The sequence below is a fragment of the Acartia tonsa genome, chromosome 12 (genome assembly GCF_053477335.1).
Source record: "Acartia tonsa isolate MP-2025a chromosome 12, ASM5347733v1, whole genome shotgun sequence".
Classification (NCBI taxonomy): Eukaryota; Metazoa; Arthropoda; class Copepoda; order Calanoida; family Acartiidae; genus Acartia; species Acartia tonsa.
In genome coordinates this window covers 36,543,575-36,562,504 of record NC_137271.1, presented here as the reverse complement: position 1 = coordinate 36,562,504, position 18,930 = coordinate 36,543,575, and the positions used below count along the sequence as shown (strand labels likewise).

The 18,930-nt window shown below is 32.4% G+C and overlaps 1 protein-coding gene across 1 annotated transcript; it reads right to left on the bottom strand.

Moving 5' to 3' along the window:
* Window positions 1-6,816: 6,816 nt before the first annotated feature.
* On the bottom strand, window positions 6,817-12,814 carry LOC145333699 (uncharacterized). The gene is made up of 9 exons (XM_080178910.1): window positions 12,743-12,814; window positions 11,993-12,044; window positions 11,256-11,322; window positions 10,700-10,744; window positions 10,129-10,180; window positions 9,559-9,639; window positions 8,871-8,947; window positions 8,449-8,546; window positions 6,817-7,144 (listed from the first exon to the last, which is right to left on the bottom strand). The coding sequence occupies exons 1-9, from the start codon at window positions 12,768-12,770 to the stop codon at window positions 7,114-7,116; spliced, it is 531 nt and encodes a 176-aa protein (XP_080035036.1). The 5' UTR covers window positions 12,771-12,814; the 3' UTR covers window positions 6,817-7,113.
* Window positions 12,815-18,930: the final 6,116 nt, after the last annotated feature.

Sequence of the window (18,930 nt, the reverse complement as noted above, 5' to 3'; positions counted from 1 at the left end):
CTATACTTGTGAACACTTAACATTTTTGGACATACTGAATTACCTAACTTTAGGTATTATAGATTTGCTGCGCTACTGCAACTCTAATATTCTGAATTAAAACTAAAAGCACAATCTCTTCACAATAATAACAATACCATTTCATATTTTAAACTCCTATTATAAAAAAATAATCATACTGCTAAATATTTTGGCGAAAAACAGAAAAATTGTACATTGTAAAAATTATATAGTTGTATTTTAATAGTTTTAGCTTTATTATTATCAAAGACAGTTTAGAGAAATTATTTTTTATGTTTTATTCATGTATAAAATGAGCTTTGTATCTTATAATGTAATGTATTGCTGTGTAAAGAAAGGGGTCGTTTCATGAAGGTTATTTTTATAGAGTTTGGAACTAATTCGTCATGGGGTACTTATTATATCCACTAGAGCCATTTCAAGCACGGTATGGCTTGATCACTAAAAAAGCTCTTTAGAGACGTTTGGAGTTGTATTATTGATATTATGTTCGTGACGGTATCCAAACTTCAAAATAATTCTTCCTTATTACACAACCAGAAGGTTGTATTACTACTGATAAGTTTGAGTAAACATATTGAGACTTTTTAAGTTTAATCCCCTTAAACATATATACATAAGAATACTCTAGTAAACCTAACCCAAATCAAACTCTAACCTTAATTTACCATGATAAACTAATAATTAACTTTCATGCAACCACCCCTCTCATATTTAAGTGTTTACTATGTATTATGTAGTAATTTTAGTATTTTTCTAGAAATTTTAGAAATTAGAGCTTTAACTTTTCTAAGTTTTTTATTTGCCAAACGTTAATGTGTAAATGTATGAGCTTTAAAACACGCACTTCCTCCTTGCAGTCAAGACATTATGCATCAGCACCAAACAGACCTATTAAAAGATGGCCGAAGCAAGGGTCCATTTATTTGGTAATTAAAGTCTTGATTGTATTGAGTGATAGCGTGTGTATGAGATATAAAAAATTAGTTTGATCATATTAGAAACGCCAAAATTATCATTTTATGTTCATTGTGCCTATGGGCTGTGATTTTATTTCCAATTAAACAAAAAAATACTAGTTTTTTCTTTTATATCAGTATTAAATTTGATCTCAAACGTCATCTAGTCTAAATGAAAAGAGCTTATTTTGATTATTTCTATCATATTTTTAGGAAATTAAAGTTGTGTTATTGGTGTAAGTAATAATATTCATATCTGCCTTTCCATTAATTTAGGAAAAATCAAGTTTCAAATAGAAGGGTGCAGAAGGGGGTTGCAGATGTATGTATACCCCTCCCTCCCCTGGAAAAATTAGGGGGTTTATGTCTATGTGTTTACCCCTCCAACCTTCTTTACAGGGGTCTACATCAACCTGATACACCAACCTTAAACTATCATTGGGGGGCAAGTTAAAAAAAGTCACAACACCCTTGAAAGGAGTATAAAATAATGTTTTGGTTTAAGGGGGTTGAAACTAAACTTTTACAACATTTAAAGCAGATGCAAACTCTATCTTTAACAGTGTTCACATTTAGTTTATTCATTATTATTTAATGGTGTATTTATTTTGTAATAAGCTTAGGCGTTATTTATTTCTGTCAATAAATTTTCATGCTAAGTAAAGTATAATGTTTAGGTTTTAGTAGCGAATCTACTCTTCAAGAATACAGTACTAGTCTGACTATAGATTTATTACTCTAGAATGTCCATAATACAAAATAATGTAACTTTAATCAAATTTTAGAAGATGAAGATTTTTATTATTTTTAGTGAAATATGATTCTTGTCAGGGATAAGACAATGGCATTTAAATTGATTCATATCCAAAAATAATTGACACTTAATTAAATTCAAGTACCCAAAGTTGTCTAGCCAACGAATGAGAAAACGTTATTATAAAACTTTTGGGACTAGTGTAATTAACAGCCCAAAACCGCCTCCCTCTCAGAATTTAATCTCATGTGAACGATAAAATTTCTTAAAGCTATGTTTTAACATAAAAAATTAATCTATTAATAGTTGACTTATTTTATGGATAAAATTAAAAAAAAACTGTCATTTCGTTCAAAAACTTGTACACTTTCTAATCAATAATGTGGTCGGATTGTACCTTCATTCTGTCTGTTCCTTTTGAACCAATTAATGGATTGATAATTTAATACCGTCTATATTTATATTTATTCCAAAATCCACTTAAATAATTAGTTGAATCAAAAGGTTTTCCTTGTTAAAAGTTTGATTGAAATTCATTTAAGTTTGATCAAATGAAAGAATTTGACTAATTAAATTATAAATGTTCTCCCTAGATTTTCAAGCTATACATCTAGATCTAGAGCCTTAAACAGTAAATTACAGGGTGGGCAAATAAGACCGGACAAACTTTAAACGGCCATAGCGCCAAAACTACTTGACCAATCAGGACGTTTGACCACACTATAAAAAGCTTAGGTAATGACCTTGTAGCACAAAAAAATCTTTGGGCGAAGATGGACGTGTACAACGAGATGGCCGCGCATATGTTCAACAAGGCAGATTCAAAATGCGCCGGTGATTTAATCTGGATTCTCGACTAGGGCCCACTAATTCTGACCTCAGCCTATCTGTAGGTGAGGTAGAGTTATGCAACTTGCTGGGGATACTGTTAGATACATAAGTAAGATACTAGAAAAGACTAGAGCTCTCTATCTGAAATGGCTTGGCTGTAGTACTCCAGCAAAGTGAAACGGGGCAGATTTTTAGATGTAAAAAAAATCAAAAACCTTGAAAATTCGTGAAAATTTCTCGGTTCTTGACTCCAGGGACCCATATTGAACTTTTAAACTCATTTTAGACTATGGGTTGCGCTGACAACCCTAGCTAAAACTTCATGCAATTTCTAAAAAGGTAAAGAACGTCGTTCTAGCTCAACTGTGGTCAAAATAAGAGCCTCCGTGTCTAAGGGTAGCTTGAAAGTTGGGCGAATTTGGATCCTGCGGTTACTCACGTTCCTAAGGAAATGTGGCCTCCCAGCAGCCCGATCTTAATTCAATGGACTTTTGGGCCTGGGGCTACTTTGAAGCATGCACCAATAGACGTGCCCATTCAATAAAGACCTCCCTAATTGCCACGATCAAGGAGAACTACGCCAGGTTGGACAGGAACATTTTGACCTGGACCTGCCGGCGGTTGAGGAGGCGGGTAGAGGCGGTGATTAAGGCTGGCGGCGATTTTATTGAATAATCTAATAGTCATATACCTATTTTGCTTGCCAGTTTTTAAAATTCAATAAAATCTTTAAAATTGACGATTTTATGTTCATTTGTTTAGAAGTTAGAATTTGTCCGGTCTTATTTGCCCCACCCTGTAGACCTTTAAGAAAACAGTTTAGAAACAATCCGGCTATATTATTGGTCAGAACGTGTACACATTTTTCGTACGGAAAGACAGTATTTTTTTTATTCAGAATCTTAGTCTAACACTAACTAACTTTAAAAATGATTTCTACTGCTGCTAAGTCAGAATCCACATTCAACCAATCTGCTTAGACAAAGTAGCAACAATCTACGCCTATTAGAGAAAGGTAAGCGAGAAAGAATCAGCTACTTAGCCGCAGCCATTTTCATAGTGTTTTTTTAAATAAGATTTTTAATAGCCTGGAAGATTAATTATAATCTTCAGATAGCACATCCCTATCTCCGAATCCATTCAGTCAATCATTGATCATATTTCAATGAGGGTTCAATTTCAATTAAACTTGTGAATTAAGTTTTCACTAATTTTAAAATTTTTGGTGTTTTCATTAAATGTCAACTTTAACACTATGATATATCAATAACGATTCAAAGATAAATTTTGCAATTTATCTTGTACTTGCGACTACGCCCCCTAGAGGCCTCTATGGGCGCTTGAGAAGGGGTGAGTTGAATTCAATAAACAATTTTTTTATTTTAGATTTTAAAAAAAAATTTTGTGAGGGGGGTATTTTTTCCAGGTTCGATTTCTCTTGGGTGGGTGGTTGTAACCTTCCCATGGCCTGTGAGAAGCTACCCGATCGGTTCACCGATTAGCGAGATCCTTCGGTACAAACATACAGATAAACAGATAGACATCCTGTTACTTTACTATATTAAAGATAGTAACCGAGAATATAAATTCCCCATTTAGTTTTGATAACCACTAAAGCATTGCAGACAGACTGACTGACCATATAAATGATCGAGTAATTGCTCTAAAAGAAGGCACATTACCCCTATCGAATTTTATTTGATTTATTGTTAGTTCAAATGTTTTAAGTTTAAGTTAGATTACAAACAATCAAGGTTGCATAACTTACCATTTTTGGCTGCTTTGATTGCATAGCTAAAGCTTTGATTTGCGCTTCAGATGTGAATATAAATTTTACTAATGCCCAATAGTGAAATTAACAAAAAAAAATAGGATTACATTTTTGTCAGACCTTGTTTAGTGTTGCTAAACAGACGGACATTATGTTACTTTTATATAATGATATAAAGAATGTCTTTCATAAAATTACACATAAAAGAAGTAAAGTATACATTTATTGCTTGTACCAATTGATATATTATTACTTGGATGTTGCATCAGATTTTCATGTACTCTAAAAAAGTTATGCTCGCAGCTGGCGATGATAACAATACCTCCTATCTAACTCTTATACCACTTCCATCCTAGTGGATGAACGAACTAACAATGAATGAGGTCCATATATGCCAGCTGAATTAATGAAAAATTATTTTCCCCTTTCAATATATTCACGTATATCCTCTATCCATTCTTGTACTATATATTATACACGACTACTTCAAACAGATGTTTCTTAGTAAAGACTAAATCCCATTACAATTTGTCCTAGTATTGTCAAACAATTCAATTTAGATCTGTCGGTGTTTTCCCGCAAAGTGCCTTTCGAACACAAAGCCCCCCACCACTCTTAATTTTTAAATAAATTGATAAGATGGAGAGGGTAGTTTCTTACTTTGCACTCCTGCGGTTGTTCACTAAACCTGCGTGACCTATAAATGCGGCGCCCTTACCCTTCTGGAATAATTAATAACCAAATTAACCTGAAGTAATAAACCAACAAACGAAAAACTACCCAACCTCCTTGTTTTTAGATTAATCTTGAAAAGTTAAGGGAAGGGGTTTTAGTGATTATCATTCACTTTGAGATATGTCTAAGGATAATTTTCACGGAGGTTAGAAAATACTTGCAATATATGTTTGTTAATTCCTTGGGCCAACGAAATGAGCTAATTAAAGGAAGCCTGCAAGAAATACCACGCTTTAACTGCTGAAAGACTGCCACAAGTAGACCAAATACCCCAAATTTAAAGCCTTCAGCTTCTATAACAAAAAAGTTCTGGGCATTTTAAAATGACATTTTATGTACAATGAAAATTTTGAAAGAATTGCAATGCTCATGTTGAAAACTTTGAAATTAAACTACGTGGCCTAGAAACAAAATTATAAGCTTATTTTTGTCAAAAATTTAGGTTTCCAGTAACTAATTATATTTTTACAATAAAAATACCCATTTTTATAGTCAAAATCAATAAAAAAATTAAGTTTTACTTGCGTTGTACCGAATGTACTGTAGCCAATCAGAAGGCTGAATCAGCTTAACAACCAATCACAGCTAAGCTTGTATTAGTTTACCCCTTTGTTTCCGCTATGATTTTTGTTTAAAAATGCAATTTAAATAGAATTTTTTTCATAGATTTTGACTATGAAATGTGGTGTTTTTATTGTAAAAATATAATTAGTTACATGCAATCTAAGTTTCTGACAAAGATAAGGTTATAATTTTGTGTCTAGGCGACGTAATTTAATATTGTTTTTTTCTTTTATAAGCATTGCATTGGAAATCTTTCAACAATTCCATTGTACATGAAATGCTATTTTGAAATGCCTAGTACTTTTTTGTTATTGAAGCTGAAGGCTTTAAATTTGGGGTATTGGGTCTTCTTGTGGCAGTCTTTCAGCAGTTAAAGCAAGTTATTTCTTGCAGGCGTCCTTTAAAAAAAAATATTTAATTTTCATTTGTTGGTTCCTTATTAACAGTGTCCAAACTTTCAGACAATATTTGTAATGCACCCAAGGGGTCATTTTGTGTAGATCTTATCCCTTATTTACTAAGTATATTTGCGATTACTTTTATTTAATGAAATCTTCCACTTTTCAACATTTACAAAACAGCCTGCTTTATTGCATCAAGATCAATGACAGATATATATAGGAAAAAAACGTCTATAAATGAGCTCGAGTCTTCCAATGGTAAAGTGTTTAAAACTCATAGCTCCAATAATCCTCATTAAACTCTCATTGACCAAAGCGATAAGACCTTTATCCTATTTGTTTATGGAATGAATTAAGTTTTTCACTTCATGTAGATATTTGAATTACATTGAAGTATTAAATCCTTATTTCATAAATAAAAAATATACGTTCATAATAGAGTAAATCTAAGAAAACTGTATTTTAAAAGAATTCGATTGTGGCGACACTTCTTTTGTGTTAAAATATTAAAACTAAAATTTTAATCATATTAACCCTTTGGTGATGGTAATGTGAAAAAAATATAATTGAAAAAATCTTTTTAAAATCATTTAAATTAATAAATATTTACTTCTTTCTTTTAGATAGTAATGGCGGGGGAGGAAAATTGATTTATTGAGAAATAGATAAATAGATATATTGTACTTATAGAAAACTAGCCAATAGCGATATAGTTATATTGAGCCAACTCTAGTGATTACTATGTAAAACTATTTATTTTCATATCAATTAGACTAAAAATTTATTGAAGGACAAGACAATGGACGATAAATTTATATTCAATGCACCTTAGTGAACACAAACAAAATTACTATTTTTGGGCCAGCGAATAAGATAGGTAACAGTGTAAATTACAATATATACCCTTTCTAGGAATCGGCAGCCGCGCATAACCCGCCAAAAAACACGTTTAGACATCCAGCTTAATTTTAAAGTTATAACATGAAGATTCCACTGAACTTACGCGCGGCTGCCAACCCTGGAAAAGTAACATGTTAACTTGTATATACATATATTTGATGAAAATTAAATTCCTGATTATGGTAGTCTCAGTCTGGGATTACAGTACCTAAAAACAAATGTTTAAATTATAAAATAAATGTTAAAAAGTTTGAGAATGATGGATAGTTATTCGTTTGTTTGTTTAATACTTTAGGTCAGGTCAGGTTATATCTGGTACTGTGTAGCCCTGCATGGTTGGGGTAAAAAGTAAATACCCTTTAGGTTTAGGGCCACCTTCCCTTTTTTAAAAATTATATTAAAAAGAGAGGGTGGGGGTTGTCCGTGCTCAACCAGCACTTTGTGGGGAAACTACTGATTTTTTAAATCAAACTATTGTAAAACGGTCATTAATCAGCACTTTATGACGTCTCAGGTATGAATGATATATGACTCTTGATTTGCTCTTAATTGTGACTTAGGAGAGACAGCTTTTTATGTTCAAGTCAATGTTACCACTTCGAAGGGCAATAAAAAATATGAAATTTTTAAAACGCCCCAGTTCCAAAGAGCTTCCTTCGTATATTAGAATAATACATGGCCTTTTACAGTATGGCTTCAAAACCGAATAATATCTGCTAGGTTAGAACCGATTTTTAGCTACAGGGTGTCTGTCGGTAACTGTTAAAAAAACGCTTATAACTCTCTTAATATTTGAGCTATCTTAGTAAAATAAATAGTAATTGGCAGCTTACTACTGACCATTTTATGGTATAATGATGAAAAATCCGAAAAAATAACAGAAAAAATCTACAATACATAACAGGCTGATTTTAGTGAATATAAGACTAATCCACAAGAAAAATATGCCTTAGTTAACTATTAAAGAAGCTGTTGTTCAAACAGTAGATCACAAAGACTTACTCCAGAGATTATAAGAACTCGCCTTGTAGTTTAATTAAAAAATCTGATATTTTTCAGGTTCTTGTGTACATTTGAAGCGAGCTCACATGAAAAATTAACAAAGAAGACCAATATTATGCTCATTTTTTTACATATTGTTTACTTATAATACACCTCAGATTCTTCAATATTGAGAATTAATTTTTTTTATTCTAGGGTTCACAAAGCAAATATTTTCTTCTGAATTAGTCTAAATTCAATAAAATGAACCTCTTATATACTACCTCGTAGATTTTTTCCTGTTTATTTTGTCGATTTTTCATCCCCATCCCATAAAACGGTCAGATAGCTCAAATACTATGGGAGTAATAAGCGTTTAAAAAAACAGATTCCGGCTGACACCCTGTATATTGAAAAATCATGTATTATATAGAATCGTATTACTGCGGAGAGCTGTCTATAATACGATGCGATAACAATTCTTAGATTGTAGCGAAGCTGCTCATCAATTTTATCAGATATTACACATACCTTATTCCAGAAGAATATTCACTGACTGACTTATAATGTATAGCATACAGGGTGCACACGCTATATGCGTGGTTAAACTGATAACATCCTTTTGTATTCTAAACATAAACAAGGATGACAACATCCATAAGAAGCATAAAAATTCTAGAAGGGAATTACCAACAACGAAATTAATTTGAAAAAAATCACGAAACCCTATTTCATGTTGATGGTTTTAGGCTCTTCTTACCCCTTTAAATGGAAAAAATCATTTTTTAATCAAAAGAGATTTTTAAGGCTTAAAACTACACACACTAATTATAGAGTTACTTCGCTGAACAGTAGTTTATATGGAATTATCAATTCTAAAATTTGAGTTCAATTTGATGGACGTACAGACACACCTTAGTGAAAGGGAATCTCCGCTACAATTAAAAACTTACAATACATTGACTCCAGCAGTTTCTAACATCAAAACTTAAACCAAATTTCAGGGTTCTCATTAGTACATAAGTTCCTTCTAAAGAAAATATCATGTAAAACATAGTTAATCCAGTTAATCCTATTATAAAAAGTAATTTGAATTTTATGTTTCTCCATTAAGATCTTGGTAACGACTGATCGATGAAATCGAAAGGACAGGAATTAATTTTATTCTTTTAATTTTATTTTAGAGTACGTTCAGAACCGGCTTTTATCATGCGGAAATTAAGCCAATTCTGAGCCTTACTGTAAATTATTTTGTCGTTCCTATCCTCTAGGTGCCCCGCCTCAGAAGGGATTATTTATCCTTTATTATTTAACTTTTTTTTGGAGGGGGGGTTGTCACATCCTCCAAGTTAATAGCTTAAAACCCTCGCACGACCAGTATCTATATTCCCTGAAGGTTCAGCGGTTACCGAGATCTTCAGCATCAGACAGATAGATTGACAGACGGACACCGTACTACTTTGTATTATTATTTAAAAGCTTTACAAAGTGTCTCAAAAAATCCTCCATGTGACGTTATAAAACTGAGGGCTTGTCCATCTCTTTTTGAGGGGTTTCCTTTCCCACTTCTCCTCTCACCCCAAATTTTTATAACGTCACATGGCTGATTTTTGAGACACTTTGCAAAGCTTCTTTATTTACTTCTTTCTCCACAAGCAGGTCTGGAAATTTTGGTTCTACATTTTCTCCCAGGAAGACTTGGAGGAGGACCAGACTTTTTTCCTTAACAAATGCTAGATAGTTGTTGCTTCTGGTCAGGTTTGAGGCTAATTTTGTTGGGGGAAGGGGGGGTGGGGTTGTTGCGTTTAGATAAAAACTTGAAATATGATATTAAGAACCATGAAGAAGATGGCTAACGGCCATTAGAATCGTAACAACAAATTTTAGCCATCTATCTCTAAAAGAAGCCGTGAAAATTACATTATTTCTGTAAAAATGAAATTATTAGCATTGTCAACGAACGTATAGGATCGACTGGGATTTGTTATAGGAATCTTCACAAAAAATTTCATCTCTTTATCTCTCATTCATAGAAATAGAAAAATTATGCATCCCATAGTCTGTTAGGCGGATATATGAACTTTAGTGAAGCTTTACTTCTAAAAACGTCTACCTAGGTTTTGAAAGATTAGATTTAGATTAGTTTTAAACGCATAGCTACTATAAACATTGAATGTCAGTTGATGTATTATCAAACTAAAATAAAATTACCCGGCCAATGTTTTAAAACTCTAATCAACAAATCACATTTTCCATCCCTTGCCTACAGAAAAACAAGAATTGAAGGCAATAATTAAGAAGTAGTTGCACTAGTAAAAGTGTGCACAAAAATAAAGCTTTCACTTAAACTACCTGTCAAGCACTAATAACCCCCTCTCCGACCCTTGTTTCTAAAATGAATTAAAACAGTTAATTTTCCTACCCCCTAACTGTCCTTTTTTTATAATAAATGGGTGATTTAATGCTTAACAAATTGCTTTAAGTAAAGCATCTAAAAATGTGAATTTCCTGTCGACAAACTGTTTTAAATGTCTGATTTTAATACTGAAATACTGGCTTTTCTTTGAAGTTTCTTGTACTTTTTAAACCGAAGCTTTTCTATAATTAGGGCAAGCCCGTCCGTATCGGGTAGCTCTTTTCGTTGATTTAAACATGTGTTAGTATTGTTCTATCAATTTCAAACTTGACCTGAATATAAATACATGCAAATACCCACAAAACAATATACAATAAAGAAAAGGTGGAGGGTACCGAGTGTAAATCACCCCCCCAAATTACTTACCCTAAAACTCCAACCAATACAGTTAACAGTTCTATCACAGTCTCGCTAAATATTTAACATATTAATAATAATAAATTAGGAATTATCTGCAAAAACTTTTTATAAAATTGTGACAGGCAAGTGTTACATACAACATACTATATTAAACAAGAAGCTGCGCTTCAAGAATCCAGGGAATGGAAAAGAATGGCCTAAAACCATATTAAGACATGATTCTAAAAATAAAATAGCCTAAAACCATCCTGCGCTGATTTGAAGCTTCCCGGAGAGGAGCAACTAAATCGATTAAATAGTAAATAAAATCTTGAGCTAAAGACATAATAAACTTACTAAATTTTATAAAAGACTATTCAAAAGGGTTGAAAAGAATAAATCGTTCCTATATTAAAAGGGGACTTGTGTGAAGCTTCCCTATTATGAAGAACTTAATAGGTTCACTAGTTAATGCTGTCTTGGGCTAAAGATAAAAATATTTAATTTCAATTTAAAAGATAGAAATAAAAGGCAGGCACAAATACTTAAAGAGTAGCTTCCCTATTTTAAATCAACTACTCACGCGACAATCCTGGAAACTTCTTCTAATTCCAACTACAGCATTCCGAAACAATTTTATGAAATAATCACTAAAGTAAATATATGTATTAATTTAACCACTGGCGTGTACAAGGTTTTTGCCGGGGGGTGGGGGGGACTAAACCCTTAAGAGCTAATGTAAGGGTAAGGCAGCACTTTTTATCTAAAAGTTGTATTTAATTTTTTCTATTTAAAATAAAATCAATACTATCTATAACCCTCTATAGGATATTGAGTTTGGAAGTTCAAACTGTGTATGGTAATGATTTGCGCCTGTTAACAAGGCCAAGTCATTATCTCTACTCTCAAGATTACATACATAGTTGCAGTAGACTGGACTTTTAAAGTCTCTAATATGACGCTTTGTGGTCCAGACACGAACCCAAAACCTCCTCGACAGAATTCAATTCAGGCACGCTATCATTTACGCTAATGCTGCAGTTTATGGAGTAATTATTTATCGCTTCGTATTGTAGACAGATTTCCATGAATTTTAAAAAGAAAAATAATAAGATTTGAAACAGTTTTGCAAGACCAGTTTAACAAAACAAGTATTAAGGTTATGATTTGTATGATAATCATGTCTGTAATACGATACTATGCATGATTTTCAAAGATGGATTCGAACCGGTTCTAATCCAGCGGATATTAATCGTTTTCGAAGCCATACTAGAAAATCTAAGTAAAGAGATGCAATGCACCAAAAAAAACGATAATTACTTCCAACATTTTTGTGGTTGAACAGTTTGTAGTGTGGATAGGAAGATTATACCTGAAATATATCAAACAAGTAAAGCTCTAAATTCAGAAGGAAGCACAAACGAACATTAACTCTTGTAGAGTGTCAGCACTTGTGAAAAAAATATTTAAATCTTGCGTAAAAACATAATACAGAAAAAGAACATTCATTTATAGGATTTTATAATAAAGATACCCAGCTCACATGTCCTTGGAATCATTATTACAAAAATCAGATGTATAGGTTAATTATAACATACAAAAAGTTTTTGTCAAAAAAAGTTAAAGGTCACCATGTTTTAAATGGACGTACGGACTTTCTCGCAACAATAATCGCAACTGTCTTAATTAACGAAAAGAGCTGACATTTACGAACAGACTGACCAAACTTACAGTAAAGCTTCGCTTTTAAAATGTGTGTTTCGTATAATGAGTGGCTACAAAGATAAAAACCTTTAATCAAAAATCAAAGTTAAAAATATTTTTCTAAATTTCAATGATTGAGAAAGATATTTCAGTCGATAAAACTATTTTTGCTCTAATATTTTGAAGCATGACCGACAGGCAGACGGACAAATGTATAGATTAGATGATCACATGAAATACAACTGTAAATCTTTAATAGCAGCCGAGAAAATCACATTTCCCTCATAGCGTAACGGGCTGTCAGTCGGACAAAGTAAATAATAGAGTACCCTCGCCGCAATAAAATTGTAATAATTAAGAAATTACCCAAAAGAAAGAATTTTATTCCAAACATTGTAAATAAAAAATTAAACTAAACTAAATAATTATAAAGTTTTGTAATTCAATTCTGTTATATCTTTAAAATCATATTATAATCAGGGATTTTAAGGGACAGGTGACAAAAAATGATGATAAGCTAAATTTTTACCATTTCTGTTTAATGGAATTATTGGTTAGAAAATTTGTGCACTGCTAGATAATAGGTGAACCATTCAATCGAGATTTAAAAAAATTACCCAAAGTTTTTACGCCAACGAATGAGATATTGTGTTTTGAAACCTTAGAGTGCATGTTTAACAGTCCAATGTCCCCTCCCTCCCTGTATAATAATTAATACTGTATATAAAACGGATATCATAAAACTAAGAATGTTTAAACAAAATTATTTAATTTCAAAACAATTCATATGAAATAATTTTACTTCCTTTTAATTCATAGCTACAGGGAAAGGCGTTGCTACAAAAGACCAACACTACAAAATACCAACACCTACAAAAGACCAACCCCTACAAAAGACCAACACCTACAAAAGACCAACACCTACAAAAGACCAACTCTACAAAAGACCAACCCCTACAAAAGACCAACCCCTACAAAAGACCAACACCTACACAAGGTCTACCCATACAAAATATCAATTGATACAACTATATTGTTATATAAACATCAAATTTATTAATACATTTTTGCCATTTCATCAAAAGATTACCATTCGTTGCATAATGTTGAAATGTAATAATTTTTTTTTCATTAAAATTGGATAGTTTTTATCATTAAAATTGGAAGATCTAAGATTTTTTTCTTCAAGAATTAGAAGATTTTCATGAAAAGGATTATGAGCGTGATATTAACCTCCTATTTAATTGCGTTACAACATGGTTCAAAGCCCTTTTAATTTTAGTTTTTACAAATCAGGTGAATACATGTCAGTTCACACATAAAATGTGAATTTAATCCCCCCCCCCCTATCAGAAATGTTAAAATTTGGGTGGGCTAGGGGTATGGTTTTTATTTAGAAACCCCAAATAAAAAGCATATTTATCTTCGGAGGTGTTGGTATCTTCCTCTCATAATAGTTATAAACATTCACAGGACCTAAGAAGCTAGATTGTAACGGAGAACCATGTCACTTCAGCGTTTAGAGAGATCTTTCTGTACATACAAAGATCCTGCTAATTTTTCTTAAGGGATACTTTGATTTTGACTATAATAATCCCTATCTATATCTGTATCGTACTCTAATCAATCCCAATAACCCACAGTTTGTACAAATAATTAGGTAATATTTGGTATTTTACTGCAGAGTGGCCAATTAATGACCCCCTATTCCGTACAGAATTTAACCTTTTATAACTAGCTATATGTGGATTTTAGCCCTTGCCCCAGCTCCCGATACAGGAATTCAAGCTTTTGATCAACTGCAGTTCACGGTAAAATATTCCTGGTAACGCATATTTCCAAAAATCTATGATTTTGAAAGGCTGCTAGCTTCCAAACGGATGAACGTACATACCCCCACACCATTTTAAGCGGCATAAGAAGGCCTACAAATATTCTGGAATAGCCAAGATCCAATGATGCACAAGAAAAGCTTCACTGAAGAAAAAACGGGTAAAATAGGTTTTTTCGCGCATTTCTCTACACTGCGAGATAATTATGCATTATTGATTTATGGCTATTCCAGATTATTTGTAGGCCTTTTTATGCCGCTTAAAACAGTGTGCGGGCATGATCTGCACGTTCAGCCGTTTGGCAGCTAGCAGCCATTAAAATTCATAGATTTTTGGAAATATTCGTTACCAGGAATATTTTACCGTGAACTGCAGTTGATCCAAAGCTTGAATTCCTGTATGGGGAGCGAGGGCAAGGGCTAAAATCCACATATAGCTAGTTAGAAAATGTTAAATTTTTACGGGTTAGGGGGTCATGTGAATGTGAACTGCAGTTGATCCCAAGCATTTTAGTTTGAGAGGATTAAAAGTTTTAGGGGGATAAACATTTTTACCTACACCCTTGGACGTATATGCCCCCATATTTAACTTTTACCCTTGGGTTAAAAATTTTGGATGGTTAATTTTACCACCCTTCCCAAATAATAATAAAAATAGACGGCTTGGGCTTCGGGATGATCCATAAATGAAATAAGAGGATTCTCCTATATTATAAGTTGGATTAATTGTTATTGGACTGTAAGCCAATATCAAACAACCATGTAAATAATTTCCCTAAGCTTGATATTTATTTCTTGATTTCCTTATAAAAGTGAAAGGATGTCTCTCTGTCTGCGTGTAGTAAAGGTTCTCGCAGCTCTCTATCCGCTGCACTTGTTTAGTGAAGCTTCTTATAGGTTAAAGGAAAGTTTATATCTATTTTTATGGAGGTTACTTCAACCCACCCATAGCTTTGCATAAAAAAGGGGAGGGGGGATTAAAATATCTTAAAATATTGATTTTTTTTGGAAGGGGGGGATATTACCCCTTTACCTTAATACTTAAACATTATAAACTTTATATTAATACAATATTTAAACCATTTAAATATTTGGCAAGCTTTTGTTACTTAATATCTGAGGTACTAAAGATATCGAGCGACCTAAATCTCAGAACAAATGGATTTGGTTTTATGGTCCCAACTTTACAACAAATTATTTAATAAATTTGAAGTATATATGCAAACTTATCCAAAATTGAAGTGCATATGAGCAAAACTTGCGTAAACACAAAAAAATAAAGTACATTTAACATATGTCATGGTTATGCGGTTGGCATTTAGGACAGTAAAATAGCCTAAAACCACTAGAATTAAATTTTAAAATTTTCTAGCCTGGAACCATACTTGGGTCAAAAGTAAAGCTTCATTCTAATTAGGAACTCAATCAGTTTTAGCGAGATCTTAACTGACAAACAAAATAAACTAGTTTGTATAATATGATATATTCCCATTTTATTCATCATTTTTATCTTTCTATCTGTCCTAAGCTTATCAGCTGTTCCATCAGGGCTCTGCTTTTCAAGGAATGCACCTGTTGGTCATACCAGAAGCGTAAAGAAGAGGGTATATACGACCCCCAAGCAAAATTCAATGGGATGGATACTCCCCTATCTTGGTCCACCCAGGCCGTTACAGACCCTTAAACTAAACATGCAGACAAAGGGGATTAAAAAGAGGGAAGACATTTTTCAGCAAGCTTTGCGCACCATTTCACTTACATTTTTTTATATCTTGGACGTCCAAGTAGAAATGTAAAGCAGTGAAAAGAATGATACGAACACTTTTAGAGTAGCTGCGCAACTAAAAACTATTTGAGGGAGAGAAGGGAGGGGACATTGGGCTAATTATTCAACAGTAGAGTAAAACACTAGAGGGAGAAAGGGTTAAATAACTCTATCTCCACATCGCAACTACTTTGTGCCACCCTTTTATTGGGTCATTGAAAATCAACCAATGGTGTCGCTAATATTAACACAGCTAAGTAGTAGAAAATAATTTAGAAGCAGACGAAAGAGGTCTTTGAAAAAGAAAGGGAGGTAGTTGTCTGTATATACAATACATATATACTATAGATCTGTTTATTCAACTAGTCCCAAAAGTTTTATAATAATGTTCATATTCGTTGTCTTAACAACTTTGAGGGGTTTTGATCAGCATAAGGGTTGTACATCTTAATCTTATAAATTTAATTCCACGATTTGAATCTATGATTTGATAATCTGGTTTTATTTGTTCTTGTGTGTTGTCTGAAAGTTTAATCAGATTAATAAGATGATCATCAGACACAACTAAAAACAAATACAGTCTACCAGGGATATAGGAATGGTCAAGTAGCAATATATTTCATTTATCAAACACTAGTTGCTTTTTTGAAGGGCAGCAAAGTATTTTAGAATATAGCCTAAAACAACCAATAGACAATTATAAAACTTTCCTGAAAAGTACAACTCATAGCACCTAGAAAAAATAACCATTATTCACCCCAAAAATACTATTGCTTTTAAAAAATAAAACTAAAAGTGGCTGGTCAACTTTCTCCTATTCCAGTTAACTCAAGTAAGTCTACTAGGATCTCTTACAATGCTAGATAGATTATTAAAAAAAATTTGATTTAGCCTTTTTAGAAGTTTTAGGGTGACAACGCTAGAAATAGAAAAAAAGCTACTGTGAAAATACGACGAAACGCCCCTTAAGAGGCATTGTCACTAAAGGAACTATACCAAAGTCTTACATTAATTTCAACTCCCCCCGCCCCTAACCTAAAAAATTATACTCATTTTTTAAAACAAAACAAATGTTGGATGGTTGGGTGGGGTAGAACTAACAACCAATTATGACGGCGAGTATAGATGTATAGAAAACTTCCTGGAGCAAGTTGTGGAAACCCCTCTGCGTTTGATAGTAAATAACTTACTGTTCTTTTGTAGAGACTCTACTGTGTTCATATTTCTGACGCTATTAGCAGAAAGACCCAATACAAAATCGGGACAGTGGCTCATGCCCCCTCTATTCTTTTACTTGAAATAATAAACCCCCATGTTTCAAATGAAATTATTTGACTATTTATATACCTTTATTTCTTATCTCGACCCAATCATGTTAAATTAAGTTTTGATTAATACAAAAAGTTATTATAATCTGATAAACTCTAGAGACAATCCAAGATTAATCTATGTATAATATAAAGATGAACAATATCTGCCTGTGTGTACGTCTGAAGCTTAAGATCTTGCTAATCACTGAGCTAAGAAGCTGTGCTTTTAAAAAAATAATCTAAACTCCCATCCTAAAAAAAATTGTGCCCCTTTTAAAAAATAAGGACTACAAGGCTTTTTCTAGGGGTGTAAATGGAGGTTGCAAAGAAAGCATAAACAAATAAACTAAAAATCCCCCCCACCACTTATTTTATTTTTTTTGTATTATGTAGTGTGTTTATATGTTTAACATTGCACTTTAATGGAAAACTCCACCATCTAAAACTAAGAAAAAAGTAAAAGAAACCATTTATGAAAAAAACTTTGTTTATGTTTTTTTGTAGTGAAACCTTTCTTTAATCTTATTTTCTTCAGAATTTCTCTTGATCATTTTTTTAAAAGTACATTAATATTTTTTTTTTATTATATTTTAACAAGGATGACAACATCTATAAGTAGCGAAGCACAAAAATCGTATACAAGTAGATTTAAAGTGAATAGATTTATTGGAGAAAATAAACACAAAACCTTGATTTATTTGTTTGATGACGACAGTCAAAGTAAATTACATAAAAGATGATCATAACAATGAGAAATATTATTTTGATACTGGTTTGAAAGTTTGACAATTGGACCAAAAACAACAAAGATATTGGGAAATATGTAAAACATATAAAAATAGTTAAAAACCTGCTAAAAGGCAGTTTGACCGCCACGATTGTTTACTTAAAACTACAGGAAATTTAATTTTGATGTCTATAACTGAAAAAATCTTGAAAATCGGTCCATAAACACCAAAGATATGGAGAAAAATCTGAAAAATATAAAAACAGCCTAAAACCTGCAAAAGGCAGTTGGACTGTCATAGTTGTTTCCTTTATTCGACGGGAAATTTAATTTTGATATCTATATCTGAAAAAAATTTGAAAATCGGATCATAAACACCAAAGATATGGAGAAAAATCTGAAAAATATAAAAATAGCCTAAAACCTGCTCAAAAGTGGTCTGACCGCCATTGATGTTTTATAGTTAATTGTGCTCCTTAATGATGGGAATGTTGTCAAAAAGTTTCAACCTTTTATCATTTATAAGAGCTGAGTAAATCTCCCCCATAGCGTTACGGACTGACTGACGGACTGACTGACTGACTGACGGACTGACTGACTGACGGACAAAGTGAATTGTAGAGTAGCTTTGCTACTAAAAAGTTCTTGACCAAAGTTTTATTCATGAAAGTACTTTTATGATTCATTTTTTTGTACTGGAATTTTATTTGTACTTAAACAGCCTTTAATTTAATTTTATGTTTTCCAGGGTAAGGTTTTACCTATTTTGGGGTAGGATACTTCCACCATCCAAAGAGAAACCGTCCATTTGTACCAAAACTTTTGAAAAATCCTAAGAGGATAATACCCAAATATTTTCTATATATTTTAATGTTTAAAATAAAGAAGCAATATTTTTGCAACATCTTAATTTACTTTTGA